Source organism: Amphiprion ocellaris, chromosome 22 (assembly GCF_022539595.1).
Source record: "Amphiprion ocellaris isolate individual 3 ecotype Okinawa chromosome 22, ASM2253959v1, whole genome shotgun sequence".
In the NCBI taxonomy this organism is placed as follows: domain Eukaryota; kingdom Metazoa; phylum Chordata; class Actinopteri; family Pomacentridae; genus Amphiprion; species Amphiprion ocellaris.
In genome coordinates, this window is record NC_072787.1 from 18,133,549 (window position 1) to 18,156,655 (window position 23,107).

Genomic DNA, 23,107 nt, shown 5'->3' on the forward strand with positions numbered 1-23,107 from the left:
CACTAACTTTCAGCAGAAAAGCACACAGAATCACAAATGTAAATGCACATTTATGCATGTGTAATTGTCACATAGCAGAGTTTTTAATAATCTTAAATTAACCAGGAAAGACTCATTAAAATGTGAAAAAAAGTCTTCTGAAAGTGAGTTCTGTGCAAAAAGCAGCAGCACTCAGAAAGTGCAGATAAAACTGTTGAAATTAAGCAACAGATATCACTGCTAAAATAATCCCAGTAAGCTGAGAGATACATCCTTCAGTAAACACTGATTGAACTGTACTCTGACTGACTGAACCCTCTCCTCCCTGTAATATTGCAAGAAGACCTCGGCGGGTGAACTACATGACTGAATTCATTTTAAATCCCAGCCAATCTCTCCGCTGACAGAGCTGGTGAACCAAACATTTCATCTGTACAAACCTGCGAGTCTTTCCCAGATACAAACCCTCAGGGAGTCACGATACAGCCTTTTCTTTGTGACTTTACTAAGGCTACCATTCAATCAAATGACTTTCCCTGGAAGGACGGGCCGTGTTTGTGTGCGAGTGAGTCAGAAATAACATTACACACCAGCCAGCAGAGCAGTAGAGTCTGTTTTGATTTATTATCAATCTGAATGTTACTTCTCACACAAAATATATAGTTCTCATTGAGGCTTTCAGTATAGATTTCAGATAGCACTATATAAGGATTCATAAAGTCATTCATCATCTATATATAGAGGGAATAATCTGTCATGTTGCACAAAATGTCACAATATACCAGAGATGGAACGTAATTTAGCAACAATCCCAATATAATGTCTTCTTAAATATATCATATTATTACTATTGATACAGAATGACAGTATTTGTAAATAGAAGCAATAAATATCTCAGATGGCATAATTCCACATTTAATATTAACAGAGATGTTTATGTAACAAACAAAATATGTCAAATCAATGCACAGAGTCCTAAAAAAATAACAAACGGCTGATATGTTGCACGATCTGTGAGGCGTTTTCAGAGTCTGTGGTTCAATACGAGATGTCTGGACCCAAAGTACAACAATAACACACACTTCAACATCTGCACACGTGATGCTGAGTATATAGTCGTTGGTTCAGATCACAGAGGAGGAGAAACGTGAGGAGTTTACTTCCAAAACGCTACATGTATTCAGTACATCGATTCATTTAGAGGATATAATCTGTACAGTATCATCGTTTATACAGGCAAGAACGCGGTTTACTTTACATGTTGTTATTCTAAAAGTACTACAGCTGAGAGCCGCAATGATCATCGATTGATCGATTAGATTGGCAAAAAAAATTAAACGCATAAATGCTGAACATTCTCTGATTCCAGCTTTTCAGATATGACAATTTGCCGTTTGCAGAATATTACAGTAATTTGAATTTGTTAGTCATACAAAACAAGCAAATAAACGTGGCCTTTTTCACTATTTTTCACCACTCCACAGACTAAACGATTAATCGAGGAAATGTTTGCTAGTTGCAGCCCGACTACAGTTTGGTTTAAATGTGCCGATAGTCATTATCTAAGCATTCGTGTCAGATTTTTGACAGTACATAGCTCATTTTGGAACAAAAATCTTCACTTGACATCACGTAAACATCTCGTCAGTGGCACTAGAACGGTATGTTCAGGAACAACATCACAGTTATAGAGGATCAGGGGTTCATATTGACAAAACGCCTCACAGTAGGAGCACCGATCTCCGCTTCCCACGTCATGCCAGACCAAACTCGCCGAAAACAACACAGATCAACAGTCGTACTCTGAGGCGAAATTTGCGAATATGGATACAGGTGAGATATCCGGCACGACATTCATAAGTATACAGTATATATAGAGGTGAAGAGGAGGCAGAGACAGAAGAGAGAGAGAGAAACAGAGCCAGGAGAGGGAAGGGCAGAGAGAGATGTCAGTCTTGAGTGGGCAGAAGAAACCGGTGCTCAGCGAGCGAGGAGAAGGTGGGGAGGAGGGGAGTGTGATGCCTTCACTGAGGAAGCGCTTTCAGGATGGCGTTCACCTCCTCTGCCACGGCTGTCAGCGCAAACTCAAACTGCTCCTGAGGAGGAGGAGGAGGAGGAGGAGGAGGGAGGAAGGATGCAGGGAAGAGAAAAGGAAGGATAAAAGTTTTAGTGTGTGTCCAAGTGTGTAACAACTCAGGGTTTCAGCGTGACTGACAGCTGCCGCCTCCGCCTCTGCCTCCATATCTCCTGACCCTGCCTGGGATGAGCTCGGCCACAGGCTCGAGGTGAAGGTGAGCCGCTCTGTGAGCTTTCAGCTTGAAGTGCACGCGAAGCCGCCATGGCCATCGATCCAGCCAGGTGTGTCTTAAAATGGAGCTTTTGAGTCAAGCTGTCTCTCAGGTTTTTCCCTGTATATATGTGTGTGTGTGTGTGTGTGTGTGTGCATTTGTTTGTGAAACATAGTTTTCCCCGAGGAGCCCAAAAGGGGCTGATTGATGTTTGCCCCATGGACCCTGGTGTTTTTATATTCCTCTCCTCTCCCCAGGCTGCAGGCCACAGGGTCCTCTCACAGAGAAAAGGTACGTAGGAGTTTGGAGGGAACAGTCTTTAGATGTGTCAACACACAGCCTGCCATAGTCTGGCCCGAGGATAGGCTCAATCAATACAGAGGAGCCACTGGTGGCCGTGCTTCTCGCTTTGCAGCGGAGATTATCTGCAGTGTTGATGTTTTTCTATTTTTACGCGTCTTCTGAAGTTAAGACGGGGCCAGAAAATATGTAAGTACATCCATCTTTATCTCCACCGCGGTTATATGTGCCTATATCTAATCCCCAAGCTGAGTTTAAAGTTGTGCGTAGTGAAGAAAGATACTTTTAAAAATGGGGTTTTTGTGCATGAAGTGCGGTTCACGCTCACACCACTGGGGGGAGATCAATCTCTGCTCCACGGATCAGAGACGGATGTTAGGGAGGAAGAAAAATGGTCACGCATGTTGTAATTACTGCACGTTGATGTCTGTCAAAAGCAGCAACCAGACAAAAAATGATTGCCCTTTTTTTTCCTTCTATGTCCTAGAATAAAGTGGCAGCATCATGAAGGGGGGAGGAAAAAAAGATAACTGGTTGTCCAATCCTTGAAACTTAACTCTAAATTTCATACCTCATTACAGTGTAATTTCTGTGCAGACCCAGCATGAAGCTGCAAAGTGGAATCAACAATATTCCAATATAATTTCACTTAGACAAGAAAACGAGAGAGTGCTTGAAAAGCTTTTCTAGGTTGAGCAGAGCAGGGCTGTAAAAGTAGCATTAATGAACCATCCAGGAACACTGGAGTCTGTTAGCATAAATATTATCACCCACCGCTGCATGAGGTTTGCCTTTATTATTATTATTATTTCTCCCAATTACAAGAGAGAAACAAAAGAGACTTCCTACCTATTATTTGCATTAGTGGATAAGCGGAAATGCTTTGTACACGCCTTAAAGGATGCTAGGAAATGGTGTCAGATGGAGGCCCTGCTGAGACTAAAGAATTTATCTTGTAGCACTGATTAGACACAAGTATGATGGCGACAATATGAGAAAAGATCATCTTAAAGAGCATTTTTGATATTGGGTTAATCATCATTTGTTGAAGCAAAAATCCCACAAACATTAGCTTATTCTGGCATCTCAAATTTGGGGGAAAAGGGGCTTCTCTTTCTTTTATTTCATTGTAAATTGAGTATCTTTGGGCCATTTCATAGACTTATCAGTTATTTGCAGAAAATATCTGCCAACCAGTGATGAAAATAATCATTAATTTCACTCTTTTATGAATAGAAATTAATATAAAATCCTATATTCCTCAAACACAAAATCATTTCGTGAAAGATCTCGGTCATTCTCTTTCTGTGTCTTGTGATAAATGTGGAACACTGAGTTATTATCATCCAACACAATGTTTTTCTAATCCTGAAGCAGTTATCAATTACACCATCATTTCCCCTGATCCTGTGCACATAAAGTAGACAATCGTCTGTTTGAATGGCTGCAACCCTCCTCCTCCTCCTCCTCCTCCTCCCCCACCTCCCCTCCTCCCTCTCTGCTCCCCCATTCTCTTCCCTTCTCCCCCACCTCTCTAACTCAAAGCCGGGGACCTTACCTTTGTCTGGACCATGCCAGCTCTCTGGTCTCTCAAGTGCTCCAGGGTAGCGGCAATATCAATCTCTTTAGCACCTGCAACAGACCGAAAATTGGACTGAGTTCAAAGCAGCGGAGTAATCCAGCTCACATCTGTCAATCTCTCTTTATGCTGGGCTCCCTTTGGAACAGCGCAGCGATTGAAAATTATTACATTCATCCCTCGAAAGACTTGGACAAGAGCCACAGACTGTTTCTCGATAAAATATGCAAAAGGATATTTTTTGGGGGGTATGGGAAATGTGCAGTAATGCGTTAAAAAAAAAAAAAACACTCCACACTGGCTTCTCTGTGAGAATCCCGTCCAAAAAAAATAGCTTTAGATTATGCCCAACTAGAAAGTCCACTCAGAGCATTTTGATACATCTGAGGGAGCGCATGTATCTGAGAATCAACAAACGCTAATTAAAATGATTTATAGCCGCTCTGCAGCAGTCATTCTGATGATTAACCTATGCAACAGTTGCTCGCCTTCAACAGTGATCAGCTGCTGTTGAGCCTGTGATGTTAATCTGGAAATCTTATTCTGCTTTCAGATTTATGGATTGCAAGCAGCACGCTAGGGCTCGTTTGAGAAAACCGACAGGGAGCGATGTGGAGAGGAAACCCAAAGAGAAAGAGAGAGAGAGAGAAAGAGCCCCTGAACTCTCAAGATGTTTTTGAAAGTGAGGCAAAGAAAGGAAGCAAAGGAGAGTGTGAATGTATGTATGTGTGTGGGTGAGAAAGAGAAAGAGGAAAAGAAAAAGCGGGATTTAATGCAGCCGGACTTAGTGCTCAAAGTACTCCAGTGCTCCGACAAGACTTTCATGTCTTAGACGGGCTGGATTCCAAAGTTAAGCTGAAGAGAGGCTCTCTGACCGAGGAAAAAAAGCTTTGGAGAGCAAGATTATGTACATTTTATACATTTGGTTTTAGAGCAGGAAACAGAAGGTTATAAAGAAACCAAATGGAGCCTTTCATCACCGTGGACAACAGCGTCACTGATCTACATGAACTCCATCAGGACGGGTCAGTCTTATTACTGTTTTACAGACAGTGAAAGCCGCAGAGGTCCTGCTAACCTGCTCTGATGAGGCTGATCTCCGGAGGAGGGCATGCTGGGAGCTGGGGCTAAAGGCCAGGGGTCAGAGGGCAGAGGGCAAGCTAAGCTATGGAGGGTTTAAGGTGATGTAAGGCGGCCTTTGGAGGAACCCAACAATGGGTGTTTATAAGCTGGATATCTCAAAAGAATTGAGCAGGCAAACTGAACTGATCAGTTTGTTTATTCATGCAGACTGACGGGATTCTCCTCAAGTCAACTCCAACTTTGTTGGGATTCAGCGAAAAACAGAAAGAAAAACAAAGTTTTCTTTGTCACAGTAGCCTAAGATTTAGAAACAAATCTGTCTCCAAACTATGTAATGGCCACAGAGATCATTTTCTTCTAGTTTTAAATTTACTTCTATTTGTATTTTAGCTTCCATAATGGTGCCATGTTACTGTGATTTGTGACCAACCAGCACAACTCCAAATTGCAGAAAGTGTAAATGCACCTTGGATTTCTACAATACTGAAGATATTCACAATTTAGTTCATATTAGTGCCAAAAAATGTCAGCAATTTTCAGGGTGAAATTGGAGTTGCAAACTATGGACTGTTAAGAATAAATCAAATCAAATAAGCACAGTGTTCCCATTAAATATTAAGTATTGATTCAAACCACTGAAGCAAATAGAAAATTCTGAGTTTTTAAAATGTATTTTCCCTTTAAACATTTCATTTCCATGCATGTGCTATCTAAATTCATGTTGCAGGTCAATATGGCGTGAAGGTACCTTAAATAGATAATTACTAATGTGGGTAGAGGGTTCTTTTTTTTTTAAATTTTCCTTCTCTGTGTTCTCTCTTTGTTCTGCTCTCTCCACTCCTAGCGGCTCCCTCCATGTCTGCCTCTGTCTTCGCTGCCTTTCCAGGCCTCAGAAAAAGTCACCCTCTAATGCATCCCCAAGACCCTCTGTGGAAAATGAGAGGCTTTAGCGTTGCCAGGGCAACACTTGAACGCAAGCAGAAAGAGTGAAAGGGAAGCCATTGATCGTTACCTTTAGCCATCCTATTGAGGACCATGTCAATCAGAATGTAAGTCCCACTCCTGCCAGCTCCATCACTGCAGAGTCAGAGAGAGAGAGATCATTAAGGTGGCAGAGTGAGATGCTTTAATCTCAGAGTGTTTTTCTTATAAGGAAACAAATTGCTCATTTGCATCTGCATCTGCTGAGAGACTGTCGAGTATATTTAAACACAAATTAGTCTTTGCATACAGATGCACACGCCTCCATTTGCGTACAACATGATATTACAGATAGAATACTTAAAAAGGACAAATCAATAATAAAAGAAAATCTCTAACATTCTCATGAAAATACCTGAACAGATCTGAATATCTGATGTTCCAATAAATGTGATTATGTTAAACCGTTGCACACGAGTGCATGTGTGGTCTGGAGACTTGCTCGGCTATTGGAGAGAGGGGAATGGTTTCTAAGGCACACTGGGGACAAAGGCTTTTAAATGCATGCACCTCAGGAGCAGAGGAGAGGTTGAGAGGCCAGGGGCGGTTCGAGAACAGCTTTTGGAGAGCCTTGCTTTTCCATTACTCCAGAGATAGCCGTATGAAAAGCCTCTCTTTGTGCCCGCCGGCCATTCAACGGCTCTGCATGTTAATTGCAAACAAGGCGTGGACATCTCTCTAATAAAGGCAAGGCCAATAAAACAGGAGAGCGGCCTGAGCACCACAGCTTCATTAATCCACTGCTAGGCACTCAGTCCATGCGGCTCCCTCAGAGGGAGAGCAGGCTTACTGGCCCCATGCATGACTTAACAGGATGTGGCTATTAAAAGTGGTCAGACAGATACCTGGTGTTTAATACAAACCAATCAAGGCCAGTTAACTAACTCGACCGAATGGGAAATGGAAGTGTCTTTGGCTGGGCATGTCTGTGCTATTTACATAAGAACACAGTCAGTGGAATAAACAGCAGCTCCAGTGGACCCAGATAGAGTAAATGGATTGAGCGGGTTTAAATAAACAGCCTCTCCCCTCAAACACATAAGCCACGACAAACACTCTCTATCCCAATTCAGCAGGGTGAGCCACTGTCACAAGGTGCAAATAGTTATACTTGCCTGCAGTGAACAATTATCGGGCAAGATCGACCCCGGTAGCACTTGTTAACCTTTCTGAAATAAAAAAAAAAAAAAAAAGAAGAGAGAACTTGATGTTATTGCAAGCTTGGATTAAAGTCGTCTTAAATGCACAGGCTGTTAAATATTACATTCTGGAGACAGGATCGATTCGTTTTGCCGAATAATAACAGTGATAATTAAAACGAATGTGACTCATGAGGGACTTGTGCGCCGCGCTTCTGGATGAAACCAATGGCGGCGATAATCAAAGGAGCAAACACAATTCTGAGAGATGCTGCCTGCTGTCAATCAATCACTTTAATTCGAGCGCAGAGAGAGAAATCCGTGTCGCACCACGTAAATAAATTGAGCATCATTTCGAACAGCATTATTGTGACATGTGGGTGATGGATGTGGTGGTGTGATGTTGTGATCGCCGACCGCCGACGCATTAACCCCAGCCAATTATGAATGTTATACACCACAGGCACGGTGAAGGCCAACAAGCCTTTTCACACCCCGCTGTTGCCATGGAAACTGACTACACTGAGAGCTTCCGCGTCTTTCCATCTCCCCTCGTTTTTCACCTTTCTGTGAAAAAAAATGGAAAATAAATATCGCATCATATCTGTGGTTTATCCAGGCGTATGTGGACTAATATTTATAACTATTAGAAATATGCAAACAAAATAGTCGATTTGCTAACAGTCATAATAATGTGTTGTATAGTTGAATAATATAAGGCTTAATAGATATGTACATACACATTTTATATTAAATACTGCCAGTTTGTACAATATTTTCTTAGTTTTGTCATTAGTCCATTGCATTTGTGATATTTTTTTATGTATTTTCACCTGAATTACTGCAAATGTTAACAGTATTATCTGTGTGTACTTGAATCTCAGATAACAGGTGTCCTTGATTTGATGTCATTAAGAGCTTTGGAATTTGTTTTTGTCACATTCAAGGTCTTAGTGAGAGAAAGAGTGTTAAAATACATGCTGTCAACATTAAATGTGATGAATTCTGTTGTATTTTAAACAATTCAGTGCTTGTTCTGGTGGAAGACTAATTTATTTTTTATGTTTTTCTTCAATCTTGCATTAATTTCTGCTTTTACATCACATTTCATTACATTAAATGTATATACTTTTCAAATTTTGAGATTGTTTGATGTCATAAATATGAGTAAAATCAGAACATGTCCTTAGTCAGACAGCAGATTGTCTGATTAAGGACTAAGATGATTCAACTTCCCTCTAATGCCAGGAAGGAGTTCTTGTTGTCTTATAATATTTTAAGATGTCCAATGATTATTGTTGAGTAAGAATGTTGCCTTTTAAGATATTATTTTATTATTTAATGCATTATTTCTTCTGTATTTAATTATATTAAATGTGTAATTTTCACAATTTGAGATTGTTAGTTGTCAAAAATGTGAATAAAATCAGAACATGCCCTTATTCTGACACTATACAGAGATGGTTGGAGTTTCTATGTAAGCCACAGGAAGGAGCTGCTGTTGTCTTGCAATATTTCAAGCAATCTAACACTTATTCTGTGAGGAAAGATGTTTTTGTTTTGAGATTATTTAAAAAATCTATTCTGCATTCTTGTTTTTTTTCGAAACTGATTCTGAGATAAGGATTTTATTTTCAAATTGCATTATACTGAATGCATATTTTTCAAATGTTGAGATAGTTTGCTTTCAAAAAATATGAGTAAAATCAGAACATGTCCTTTGTCAGACAGCATACAGAGATGGTTGGAGTTTCCATGCAAGCCAGAGGAAGGAGCAGTGAGAGGAGGAGGAGGAGGAGGAGGAGGAAGACAGAGAGTCAGGAGTGAGAGAAAGACAGTTTGTGCACAGGCCTGGCTGAGGAGACACAGTTTCCAATGATCACTTTTGTGACTATGCAACTGGGCTCATATTACTAGCTGCAACATCACAAAAATGACACTGGCAACCGCAAAATACCGAGTTGGCCGAAACCGTGAAACCGTGAGTGTACAGTAGATTGAGTGGATCTGAGACCTCTGAATCCCTTAATCAGAGAGCTTTAGATTCCCAATAACCTACAGCAGCATTAATGGAGGTAAAACAAGGCAATCTAACTGCTAGCGGAGATCTCAACAGCAGGGCAAACAATATACATAAAATCAAAGCACAGCTACACACCAAGAGGACAAATAAATAGAACTGACTGCGAGCTACACCCAATTTGAAAGAGGAGCACCATCTCTGTCAGACAGGGAGGACATGATAACGCTACACATTCTCTTTTTCTCACTCATCTGCATTATAAACCAGAGGGACACACTTCCATCCACAAATCAGATGCATCTATTCTCATTTGGAGGGCTTTTCCTATCCCTCCTGGGTTTTCCCAGAGGAGCCATTGCTGCTCTTCTGCCAGAACACATTATATGAAGAACAGAGTGAGGTTATTCAGTCACTAGCTTTCCCCCTCTCGCATGTTTTTAGTGAGACAGCTCTCATTTAATTGGGTGTTTGAATTAGGTGGGTTCTTTTTTTTTCCTTTCTTTTCTTCCCAAGCCAAGCCAGGCAGTGCGGGGCTGTTAATTTGCTGCATCACATGTGCTGGAGGGAGGTGAGGGAAATAGGCCCAGGATGAAAGGGATAGCACAGAAACACAGTCCTTATTAGAACAACCATTCTCTAGGACACCAAAAGGCAGAGGGGCAAAAGGGAGACGGACCGGAGAGGCGCTGACAGAATACAGAATATAAGGGAAGGTGATTAAGAACAAGCTCAGGATAAAGGCCAGATGTAAAGGTGGAAATCTGCCTGAGAGTCTGCGGAGCTGCAGTGTGTCTGAGGCCGACCGGCAGGATCTCCTCTCTACCTGCGGAAGTCTAACAGGGTCCTGGCCGAGTTGGGGATCCCACGGTCCATCCAGGACAGGAAGTGGAACTGCGTGACGGTGCGGGTCTCATTGGTCTGCAGGTTCTTCAGGTAGAAGCTCCGCACCAGGAAGTCCTCACACCAGATGTGCTCAGACACCAAATTGACCTAAATAGAGACAGAAAGATGCAAAGAATTATGTGCAGTTTAGGAATTAAAAGGTTGGATTACCTAAACTGCAAAAATGTATTTTTTGACTCATCACCAGTGGTTTCTAGCTATGCAAATACTGCTAACAAATGCTAACAACCCATATATTGTTCTGTTCCTATGTATGTGTTGAGACTTTTTGTTCAGAAACACAGGAAAAGTTTGATTGTTTTAGGACAAAATGCAACTGTTTACATTAAATTCTACTTGTTTCATTAAAAAGTTTTACAGAAATGATACAGTAATCACATACAAGCTGGCATAAGAGTGTGTGCAGTTTCTTGTATTACATTAGAATCATTTTGCAAAAAAATAAGATGTAACTTAGCTTAATGGCAAAGAATGTGAGAATATGTTGATCATTTTGAATGCTTCAGTGTCGAGCAATGAACTCAGGTATTGTTATTATAAACCTTTTAAGAGATGAACATGCATATGGTTCCTGACCTTTAGTATCAACAATACTGTTATATAGGAGTACAATGGAGCCAGATGCAGTCTCATAGAAAGAACAGCATCAATACAGTGTGGAGATGTTTCTCATATGGACAGCTTTTCCATCAGTGGTTCTCTTTTCCTTATTACTTTTGGAGATTATAAATAAATGTTCTTTTCCCAAATCCTCAATGTCAGTGCTATGTTTTGACCTCATCACTCTTTTTGAGTACAACCTTTCATATCAACTTATAAAACTAAGTTTGAAGATAATGGTAGACTTCAGCTGCTATCTCAATAAATTTTGAAAGAAATTAATTTAGTTAATTTTTTTTTTCTAAAAAAGATTCAAAAGCAACATGTTTTCACAGAAACAGCGTCCTTGTTACTCAGCAGCTTCACAGAGATGATTTTACTTTGCAGAAAGTGGCTCCACTGAGAGCTGCTCACAGCGAGGTCTGTAAATTATGGACATTGCTTCTGGATAGACATGTTTCGGCTGAATTTTTTAAATGTCATTTTGCAATGCTGTGAGCGCAACAAACGACACACTTCATCTTTGTTGTATTGTCGTGGAGACAGACTTCTCAAAACCTCGGCACATAAAATCTATTTGCATGGCTAGACACCACCCGCAGTAAGAAAATACACTTTTCTGTAATCCAGATGTAACTTTCACAACCTCCAGGCTTTGTAACTTCTGTTATAGATCTTGCTAACATACCTCGTATATGTGGTAGACATCAGATCCCTCATCAGGCCAGTAGTGGTGACACTGCTTCACTCCATTCTCAGACAGGGGGGTCAGCATGACGATGACAACGCAGCCGCTCTCCCACACCATCTACACACCGGAAACCAGGCGTCAAATATCCACCCGACACATCCTGAGACGACAAACCTTTCCGTACGCATCCGTGTGACATTCCAACAGCACTAATATGCAGCCGAACTGTGCCACTAGGTGCAGCATATTGCACATTAGCATTACACGGCAGCCTTGTATTAGGGTGAAATTGATTTCTTAATCTTCATCCAGGAAGTATGAATAAATGTCACCTCTCTGTGTGTGACAAATGATAAATGCTGGGTCGAGCAGCAGGAGGGCGCGTCATGTGTCGCCCTCTCCCAGTCGTCTGAGGAAGATCACAACATCTACTGCGCTGCTGCTGCTGCTGCTCCATTTCATCTTATCACAATCTAATGTGTCCTTGGGAAAAAAATACAGGCCTCACGGCAGCCATTAGGAAAATGAGGAGGAAACGCGGGTTTTATGATTGCTATAAAAACACAATGGCCTTGACTATACACTAATCACAAGCTTCCGTGATCCAGCCCAGTGGACACATTACACGCCAACTGTGCCAATTGTGCCAATTGTGCCAGGATGTGATGAGATTAGGCAAGGTGATAATGTGAGGGAATATTATCCATTTAGTCGTGTACAATTTAGCAGATATTTGCAGGTGATGAGGTAAAAGTGCATTCTTATATTCCATCTCCGGCTTGTAAAAACCGTGTCATATTTTTAGAACGTGATTAGCAATTTCACCAGCTTTATATCATTTGCACAGATGAAAGCAAAAAAGCCCTAAAATAACCCGAATTGTGCTCTGTGAAGTCATGCAAACTGTCTTTTTTTTTTTTTTTTTTTGCACCAAATTCTGAGAAGAAGCAAGCAGGAGGGCCCAGCAGAGCTAAGGTAATCGCCAGGGAGGGAGGAAATGAGGGGAGATGGATGGAGGAGTGAAGGATGAAGGGATGGAGGAATGAGGAGTGGAGGATTAGAGCAGAGCAGCCTTTCAGAGCACTGCCTGAGGCCGGTGTGGATTAGATAGGACAGAGCAAAAAGATTTGCCTCCTGCACGGTCCATTTGCATGAGAGTGCCAGTGTTGCCCCTGTTTGTTTACTTTTAATGGGGTAAAAGAGTGGGTTTTTTCCCTCCTCCTGCCACAATCCAAGGTTAACCATACTGAATAATGAAAGGCTACCAGAAACAGAACTGATGTTCAGCGTGTCAGTCAGTCTGTATCTAATTTTCTATTATTTTCTGCTTAATTGGGAAAGATTTACAGCTGAGTTCATATCTAAATAGCCCATTTCATTAGATAATAGATATGCATTTATTCACCTGGCGCATAAAAAAATTGGCAGACAAACAAACAAATAACCAAAATGATAATTATCAACTGTTTCATTTGAGGTACTTTGAAATTTACAAATTAAGTACAGCAGACCGGGCACCTTTTACTCCTTTTTGAGCTTGTGTGTCAATTAATGTACAATTTTCAGATAACAGCTACTGAGGTTTAATTAATTTGAACACCATATGAGGACAAAGCATGCAAGCAGATTTGTTTTTCGGTGGTAAAAGTGACTTAGAACAACCATTCTTCGAGCGTACAGAGCTGGAGCAGACTAAACTTGGCTGAACTGCCCTTCTGAAGTCACAAGCAGCCTCGAACGTCTGTGCAAACACACACAGTCAGCACTATCGTAATGATTCAAAATGAGTATCCGTTCAGTGCAAGATGCAGAGTGCAGAGTGCAGGGCCAGCTGGTCTGCCAGGATTTATGCTTCACACTTCTATATCCTGGTCACGGCTAGCTGGAGTTACTTCACCATATGGAGGTGATGGGCCCACTAATTACTACAGTGCTGTCCTATTAACACATAAGAATGCCATTTGGCATCCATGCATCATTTAAGGCATACTTCCACACAAGTTGACATGTTTTACAATAGCCTATATCCAGTGATTGATGGCAGGTTCATCTGACATTTATGGACAAGGGAACGAATGCAAATGGCTTTGAGGAAAGAAAATGCAAATATGAGCAAATATCAGCATTGTTATGAATAACATTTGACTTCCTGCGGGTGTTTATGACTAGAATTCTAAAACTAAAAGCTGCAGGTCTGCTTTAAACATTTAGCTACTGACTCTGCTTTATTGATGAGTAGAAACAATAGCAGCACCATTACTCCTTTTCCCAGTTTATGTATTAGCATTACCTTTGAGTCACAGAGCGAAGCATTTTCCTAAAAATATACAAGCCTCCTTTGTTTTGCCTCTATTTGAGGGATAATCATGCTGTGCTGGAATCACAGTGCCCATAATTCTTTAGAGGATGTAAACATGATGTTAATGTTGCAGTGGATTAAGTGAGCTGGGTGTAATAGCGACTATGAGCTACAATTTGAGCTGTTTTATGGCCTCTGTTTGTTTACATTTTGGCAAAATAGCACCATTAAATGTATGCTAAATTAGCTATTAGCAGTCCCCGCTTGCAGTGTACTCAAGTTTGTGCAAATAACTATCAGTGGATCATTTTGATACTGAAGGAAATGCTGTGAATTGGAGGAAAGTTTTGGGGTTACGGGGAGCCTCTTTTATGATTTTCAAATGATCCTTGATAAATGTAACGCACACGAAAGGTAAAAATATGTGTGTGCGCGTGTTGAGACATCTCCAACTCCTGCTTCAGCCATCATAGTAATCTATATACCCATTTCTTGGACTAAGAACAGGGCATGAAAAACACACACCACATGGTGAAGCAAATGAAGCCACTGGACCAGACGTGTGGTTCGTCCAAGCTCTTAACGCCGTCGAGACGAAATGTTAAAAGATGAGCAGTGAATGAGTTTTACCTGCCAGAAGTCTGCCACGGTGGAAGCAAGTGGGCCCTGCGAGGCGATGTAAGTAGGGTTACGAGGGTCGTGGTCCATCTGGGAGAGAGGGAACAGAGTGTGACACAGTGCTTGGGCGGAGACTGGTGGATGAAAACATATTGTCTGGTTAAGACTTCCATCAAAGCCTCCATCTGGACGCAGGAACGAAAAGGGATCAGCAGCTATTGAGGAAAACACTTCCATTTTCTTTTCTCTCATTCCCCCTGCAAACCCTGTCTTATTCAGGATGGGACTATTTTTGTGGGTCTGATTAGAGTAAACTGGGACATGGAGGAAGCTACACACTGTGGGTGAACTGTGGATGTTACACTTGATGCTAAACACATATTTGAAGGATGTATGCCGGGCTGCTGAAAATCAGCCTCTTCAAACATGATATTTGCATATGAAGACAGCAGGAGACCTTGAATTTTGCTGCATTTCCACTTTATCTTGTAAAAATGCAGCAAACAGGCACATCTAATGTTGATGTTGATGTCTATTTTTAAAAGATTTCATATCTTGATTACATTTTTTGGCTGTTTTCTAGTTGCAAATCTTACTTCCACTCCTTTAACATGCTAAATTAACACTTTATACCTCAACACGCCTGTTCTTTGTCACTATTTTTCACTATTACTGTATTTCATTCCTCTCAGTATCTTCTACAGTGTCTTTATACTGACATATTCTCCCTCAAAGACCTCATGAAATGGCTCCGTGAACTCAGTTTCTTAAAGCTTTGACGTGTTTCTGCATGAAACGTGATACTGAGGTGGGGCTTTAAAGCCTGGAGGCGGCTGACATGAGGGAGCTGGAGGTTGAGGTGGGACATAATGACTTGGGGGACCTGATTTGAGGGATGTGATTGAGGTTTGATTGAGTAGGCGTTGGCTGAGGTTGGCCCCCCCAGAATCAATGATCACATTTTCTGAATGAATTTTTACACACTCCCTCTGGTACGAGATGCATCAGTGGAAAAATGTTGACATATTTTGATGGAAAAGAAACATATTGATGCATTATAATGGCAAACAGTGGCACATTTTGTAAGTACAGGGGTTGTGATAATATAATAAATGGTAGATCTTTGGAAAATAGTCTTACATGAGAAAAATGTAGTACTATTTTTCATATAGTCAAGGTGTGATTGATTCATTTCTTCTTTTCCACCAATGGAGTTTTTTTTTTTTGCAGCACTGCATTTAATTGTAACTGAGAGTCAAAGAGTGAGACATCAAGAAGAACCACAACGCAAAGTCACAGGGTCGTACTTAATGGCTTTTACATTTTTACCAACATTTTTTTTTATGCTAAAGAACAACTTGTCAAGGACACTGTGCATGGCCTTAAAAGTTAAAGATCTGGTTTTTCATTTCACTTCTCCGTGTATTTCTTAGAATCATTTGTCTCACTCATGGACCCTGACACTCACCCTTAAAAGGAAAATAATTATGGCGCATTTTCTTCATGGCTTTTAATATTACCATAATATTTTTCTCTCCTCGTGTTTAATATCCCGAACAGCAGGGATTAATTTTTAATGCTTTGAAAGGCGGATAGAAACCAAAACGTACAATTTTAGCTAAAAAGTTTCAATAGAATTAGTTTTTTTCATATTTATCTCATGTCTATTTGGAATTTATTTTCATTTTGGTGGATTATAAGTGACAAATTGTTATTTTTTTCTTCTTTTTAATCCACTTCCAGACAGTGCTGTAATAAGTCAGCCTTAGTAGAAGCACAGTGTTGTTGTGAAAGAGTTTGATTTAACAGGACACTTGGTGAACATTATCCTTGGCTCTGTGAATTATTATATTTTGAGTTTTTGTAATGTACTTAAGTTCATTTATGATTTATAGCCATATTATCCAAAGTGCGTGGGTAATCTATGAGATGCCAGGCAGGATGTCAATATTAATTCTGGCTATTGTTACAAAATGATCATTGGGGGGCAGAAGTGAAGCCTGAGTGGCAGAAATTGCTCTGTCTGTCCACCAACACAAGACTTGTCTGAAATTTGAAAATTTGACTGCCTCTCTTCTAAAGAAATTTCACAAAAGGAGACATAAATGAAGGAAACACTGTGCTCATTACCTAGTGTTACACTTCAATTAGACATTTAGTTTTTCTCTTTATCCTTCCTGGATGAAATTCCTCACATGGGTTAGGCTTTTTTTTTTTTTCCAACAGAGAACATCTCCCCCACAGAAATGAAAGGGTGATGCCGAATGCTAGTGCTTCCACTCCGTTTAGCCAATCTCAAGGACACAGACATGCTGTAGCCGTGTGCTGACATCCCTGCATGAATACTAAAGCGCAAACATGAAAGAGTAGTCCTGCGTTTCAGCTGTTCTCCCCTTGCCATTGTGGGGAGAAGATAGACTACAACAAAAAGATGCAAAGAAGTGCTCTTTGGTTTGAAGTGAAATAGCTTGTACTAAAATAGCTCACACACATATCTGCTCCCGGAGAAGCGACTCAACTTTCAACACCTTGCTGTAGTGCCTTGATCCTTTGTTTATATAAGACAGAGAAGCTTGGAAGCTAAATGCCGGCTTGAGCTCATCCCAGATAGTTTGAAAGAAACAAAAGGCGAGGAGAACAGGTGGGAGACGCACACACAGCCTCCGCTTAAAGGCCAGACGAGACAAAGACGAGCAGGCTTTGACCACAAGTTGTGTCACCGTGCATTCCTGCGAGCCATTCCTCACGCTAACGACGCCGTGCATCTGGGAGCGCTCACATCATTTGTGGTCATGCATTTAGCATTATCCGAGCTTTCTCCCTCGCGTGCACGTCACCCTGAGCTCGGATCGCCCCGTCCCTTCGCCTCCCTGACCCCGGATTCCCAGTAAGAAGCGACAGATTATTTACTCGTAGGCCACTGCCCCTGAAGCTAATGAGGAGGAAGAAGCCGCATTGACAGACATAATTATCACAGTTTTGCTGGGCTCAGCCAGGGGTCCCTTTTGTGGTATAATTACTGTCCTTTCATCCACACACCACTGCATCCGCCATTACATCACCCATCTTCAACATCCGCTCCTATTTCTTTTCTTTTTTTCCCCCAACCTCACCAAAACACTCTTGGATAATGCTTTTCTTTAATAAAAAAAAAATAAAAAATAAAAAAATCTGATTTGTCGCTAACTTGTTTCCTTGATTAACTTTATTCTAATATTATTCTTTAAGATGGCAAATGTCGCACTACAGCAGTGTTTAAATAAGCTAGAAACCTCTCTGAATATGCCATTAGAGAAAATGGAGGAATAAATAGAGCATCTAAAAGTCTCCATTGTTTGTTTCTGAAGAGTAATAGGCTTTTAGTGCAGCTGTGTGTGCCCTGCTCATCTATCTCCTCAGAAATTTTGGCACTGTATTTGAAATGCATAGTTTCCTGTTCCCTTTGATGGAATCCCTTTTCAGCAGCCTCAGGGGTAATCATGACTGGCAATGTTTTGGGAGAAAAATACTGAAAAAAAAAATAACCTTAGTCCTCTCCAACACTGAGGTCTTTCTGGATTTGTGGGGGATACATTTGTTTAGTCAAAAAAAAAATGCATAATTCTTTTTAGTGCGGATGAATGAAAAAAAAAGGAGGGTATCTCAAGGGAGCAGCCATTTTGAAAGTAAAAGTAGAAATGTGATTCAACAAGACACACCGAATCCACTGAGGTTCCCAGCATGGAGAACAAAGTTTTAAAAAAAGATCAGTGCATCTGGATCAATGACAAGCCCTTTGAAACCATTTTTATCTCAGAGTAAAAACCGACCACAACAGGTGCTCCAGGTACAAAAAGAGCAAGAGAGAGAGAGAGAGAGAGGCTTCAGAGACAACAGATATTAGCCAAATGCGGAGCCATAATGAATAAACAATACTCACTATTGGACTGGCATTGATGTAATCTGAGTTGCCGTGGTTATTCTCCGCTTTCAAGGTGATCCTGGAATGATCATCTGTAATGGAGATGCATAATTCATCTGTACATATTTCCACAGTTTTTTTTCCCTCCCTGCACAATAACAACAGAATTTTGAGCAGCAACGGAGGAATATGAAACTGAAATGGCTTCGGGGATCGCAATTTCACCGGGCTTTCATCATACACACACAATGTTCTAAAGTCCTGAATTGCTTCACCTTCACTAAGGAATGTTCCAAGTGAAATATTTAATTTTTATCTTAAGAAGTCCGTGAGTTGTGATCTTAAAATCTGCTTTTTCTTAAACAAGTGAAACTGTTGCAAGATTAATACGTTCCTATGAACCTGAACCCACTTCAGCTTTCTTCTGATAAGCATTTGGTTAAAAATTAAAGTCGATGAAAACCAGGCTTAATGTATTTTCTTATATTCATGGCTGCATGAGGAGAAATCAGAGGAAGTAAACATCCTTTATGTATTATTTACAAAGAGTTTAACCCTCAGAAGCTTGTCTGGGCTGTGTGGGTGTGGTCAGACTTGACTGACAGTAACCAAGCAACACACCAGCTGTGATCACGTTGATTCAAATGCAGCTGAATCCTGATTGGTTTATGGAATCATGTGACACTTGGTTACTGTTGCTATGCTCATCAAGCCTTCTCATACAGCACATATTCAATAAATAACAGATGTAGCTTAGATTTATCACTTCACATTTTTAAATAACATAAATATTTTACTACTTAGATTGAATTTCTATCTATGCTTGTCTCCTATCTGCTTGGTGTAAACACAGCCTGCAGTTCAGTCAGATAGTTCCTGAATTTTTGTCAGGGACTGTCAGTCACTAAGAGCTTCTCAGTTGCACTGAAAAACACGTTTTTTTTTTGCTTTTTAGAGAATCTGGTAACAGCAAATGATCAATATTTGATAAACTTTTATATGAAACCAGTAGTATCAAGTGATTTTGTGGAAATATTACAATATTATGCTTAGATTTGGTTAATTCGCACATGATTCATTCAAGAACTGTGAGAAAGTTGAAAATTGAGTAATTTTTTACTATTTTTATGCTTTTTGCTGTGATAAATGGTGATATTTTGGTGTTTTTATAAAAATAAAAAAAAACAAAAAATGGTTTCAAACCTGCCAGTGAGTTTTGGGGTTCAGAGAGTTAAACTGAGTCTCAGATGCCAAAGAGGTATTTACAAAGCTTGTAACAGCACAAAATGATGCAGTTACCCAATAACAAGCCCTTTGCCTTTGGTCGACATCATTCTCAAAGCAAGCTGATAAATATCTCACTGTAATGCCAGAAACCTTTAGTGGGTTTCAGGAAAAAATGAGTTTAAGCAAAGCTCTTTGGCTACAGCACCAACGCTGATTATTTGTTCATTTTGGAAGCATATGTTCTACAATGTTGTGTTGGCATGTTTACTCCAACTGGTTTTATGTTCCTCTTTGGAGCATCTGTTCACAAATACATCAACACTGGCGAATGGAGCTACATGACCCGCCCTGCAATGCTCCAGTTTTGTAAATGGTTTGAACATTTTCACAGCAAAAAAAACAAAACAAAAACAGACTAAACCGACGCCTGAATGGACTTACATACGACCACGGCGTCGGAGCGGTTCCTCTTGGAGTTCTGCTCGCCTTGGCCCACACTGCAGGCGCTGGGCTCTGCCTGGTAGGAGCACAGCGCCTCCCACTCACGCTCCAGACGGTTCTTGTTCTTCAAGTGGTCCTCCATGTACGACTAGAGGAAAACAGACACAACCTCAACCACCATTTCGAACGACCAGCCAGAACCATGCAAAAGAAAACAGAATTTATCTCAAGATGTGGCTCTAAAAAGGAACCGTGTTTGTTTTTGCAGGGAATTTAGATCCCTTAAACTTGAAACAATGCACCTACGCCACGCCAGAGCTTTCTGGTGACAGCTTGTTCTTATTTTCATTGTAATTTCCAACCAATAAATAAACAAATTATAGCGAAACACTAAATCCAAAACAACTGCAGCCCTCCTTTAAAGCTATGATCAGCTGTCACGTAGCATTATTGTGTGTACAGTGTAACAGCTGGGTGAGGAGGAGGCTGCTGAAGATCTAGGTGGGGAAGGTGTGCTAATGCCGGCGTCTTTGTGTGTTTGTGCGAGCGTGTTTGACCGGGGAGAAACAAAACACACACACACACAATTAAGACTCCTGAAAGGTTTGTCTGCATTGGAAATACTTCAGGGGTGTTTCAATCACGTCCCTCACTGCTTGCACAGCCACTGATAAGATTGTCTGCATTTAAGCCGTCGCTTGGAGAAGACAAAATTGAATTCGCTAGAGAGACAAAGATGGAAAAAGAGGAGGGGGAGGGGTACAGGCCTGCGTATTCTCCCAAACCAGGGCAAGTCTTAGGGAGCTTAGAGGCTGTAGCTGGCAGCACAAGTCTTTTTTAGCGTAGCGCCGTGCTTCGCTTTCTCTCCTGTATCATGGCTCCCCTCCCGACGGGGTTAAATGGTTTAGTCCGCTATTGTGTGAGACAGAAGATTACAGACTCATAAACTGATGTCAGGGATCAGCTGGCTAATACAATGAAAGTGATACCCAGATGTTCGGGGTTTTTATCCCATATTAAAAGCAGTATAGGTAGGCTGAGCAGAGAGGTGACACTCCATTGTTACATGCGACTTATTCACTCCTGCCTGTCAAAAAAAAAAAAAAAAAAAAAAGAAATCCAAGTCTTTGCAGAATATATACAATTCCTACCGAGATGATAATCACAAATAAGCTTGTCCAACACATAATAGGCAATTACCCTTTGATGGCTTATGAATTCAGTATTCTTCTGCATGCACAGAAAACTGATATTAAGAACATTACAAATCCTACAGACAAAGGAAATCAAAGTTTATTGTTAGATACGGAAGCAGAGGTGCTACTGAGGTCATGAAGAGGCAAAAAAACAACTCTTGTGATAAATGCAGCTGCATAATGAGAGAACATGAAGGCACAATGTGTGCTATCTGAACCCATTAATGACATAAAGTGACATTTCTGAAATTTTACTGTCGATTTCCACTCTTTTTTCAGTTGTTTGAACCTTTAATTTTATGCATGCCAAAAAAATTCTATTGCATGAAAAAAAAAAGAAATCTAGTTAATTCTAATAGCAGGCAGCACACGTATATTTGCATGCGCTGGGTTGTGCATTGCCTACACAAACACACACTGCTGTCTTCCCAGGAAAATGACAGCATGCCATTATGGCCACTTGACAGAGCCTGTCACCACTATGCTCTTGTCACCCTGTACAAGTACTCTCTGCTTGCCAGCCTGACAGCATTCCACCTCCCCTACCAATATTACATCTCCATGTACTTGATATATCCACTCTGAATTGCATCCCATTCTATTCAAACGATGCCCTGAATCGATTGCATTCCAAATTCATATTTTCGCAGCTTAATGCAATGCAGCCAGCAGGCCCTTATCAAGCCCTCCCGTTTCTAGGGGGAGGCAGTGGACCATGGCGTATTCCAGAGACAGGGTAACGAAGGTTTAGTGAATGGGGGGATTATGTCTGCCAATCAGAGGGTTGGGATGGGAGGCCTGGGTGTCAGGGAAACAATGTCTAATCCTTCCTAAGCAGTCTCCTCAGCAGCAGAGGGTGCTGGGTGAAATCAGGATGAAGGGACAACCAGGGGAGCCAGACACAACAGGTAACACATTACTGTCAAGCTCTGCTGTCAAATTAAAACGAACAATGCTGGTAACAGTTTGTGCAGGGAAGCTTTATGATATGATAAACAGCTGCGCGACGTGAAAAGACGTATTAATACGTACTCTGTGACTAATAATAGCTCAATGAAAAGAACGCACTGTGTCGCCTTAAATGGGACTCTGCAAATTGTTTTTTTTTTCACTCTCAAACTACATTTAAAATTGCAAGGGAAAGTCACTGAGGGTAGAACATGCTGCATGAGTCAGAGGCTATTTTCCTTAGCCTGAATCTATTTTCCTGTTGAGCAAATAATTCATCATTTCAAAAAAATTTAACAATAACTACTCAACATAATGATAAAGAGCCTCAAGCTACTTAACTATTGATTTTTTTTTTCAAGGCAAAGGTGATTAAGCCAAAGGAACACTACAACAACTGCAACTGCATCAACATTTTGACCCCGTTTCTGCAGAACATGGACGTTTCACTGTGTTTGTGAACGAATAAACAAGGTTGGTGGCTGTAAAGTGCTGTCCATGGTACTGAAAGGACACAGAAATACAGTACAGCCACATAGCACAAATAGGCTTTCATGTAATTATTCTGGATGTTTTTTTGTGACCAAGTAGATAAAATGTGGAGGTTACAGCACTGTGCAGCAGCTGGAACGGGCAAAAGAAGGAACACAGAAAATCTAAGGCACCAGAGGCGTGTCAAAGCTGTGGAAAAAAAAAAAACACAGCAGATGACTCAGCACACAGAGGCATCCAATTTCAGTTTTGAAGTTGGAAGTCGTTATGCAAGACTTTTTAAGTCTTAAGGTGGGCCGCACAGTGGGGCACAACATCGTAGTTCATTTATCCTGATGGCACAAAACTCTCACAGTAGCATAGTGGCTGCTGTGTGTGTGTGTGCATGTGTGTGTTTGTGTGTGTGTGAGAGGTGATCG

At 40.9% G+C, this 23,107-nt stretch overlaps 1 protein-coding gene across 1 annotated transcript in view; it reads right to left on the reverse strand.

The window, feature by feature from the left end:
- Positions 1-584: 584 nt before the first annotated feature.
- ptprn2 (protein tyrosine phosphatase receptor type N2) overlaps positions 585-23,107 on the reverse strand; it is a 137,148-nt gene continuing 114,625 nt past the window's right edge. The window contains exons 14-22 of the mRNA XM_023297648.3: positions 20,053-20,200; positions 18,403-18,476; positions 14,496-14,573; positions 11,564-11,683; positions 10,196-10,362; positions 7,326-7,379; positions 6,242-6,306; positions 4,126-4,199; positions 585-2,075 (exon numbers count right to left, since the gene is read on the reverse strand). Of these exons, the coding sequence (XP_023153416.2) occupies positions 2,004-2,075; positions 4,126-4,199; positions 6,242-6,306; positions 7,326-7,379; positions 10,196-10,362; positions 11,564-11,683; positions 14,496-14,573; positions 18,403-18,476; positions 20,053-20,200 (852 nt within the window). The 3' untranslated portion in view covers positions 585-2,003. The remainder of the gene's footprint in view (positions 2,076-4,125; positions 4,200-6,241; positions 6,307-7,325; positions 7,380-10,195; positions 10,363-11,563; positions 11,684-14,495; positions 14,574-18,402; positions 18,477-20,052; positions 20,201-23,107) is intronic.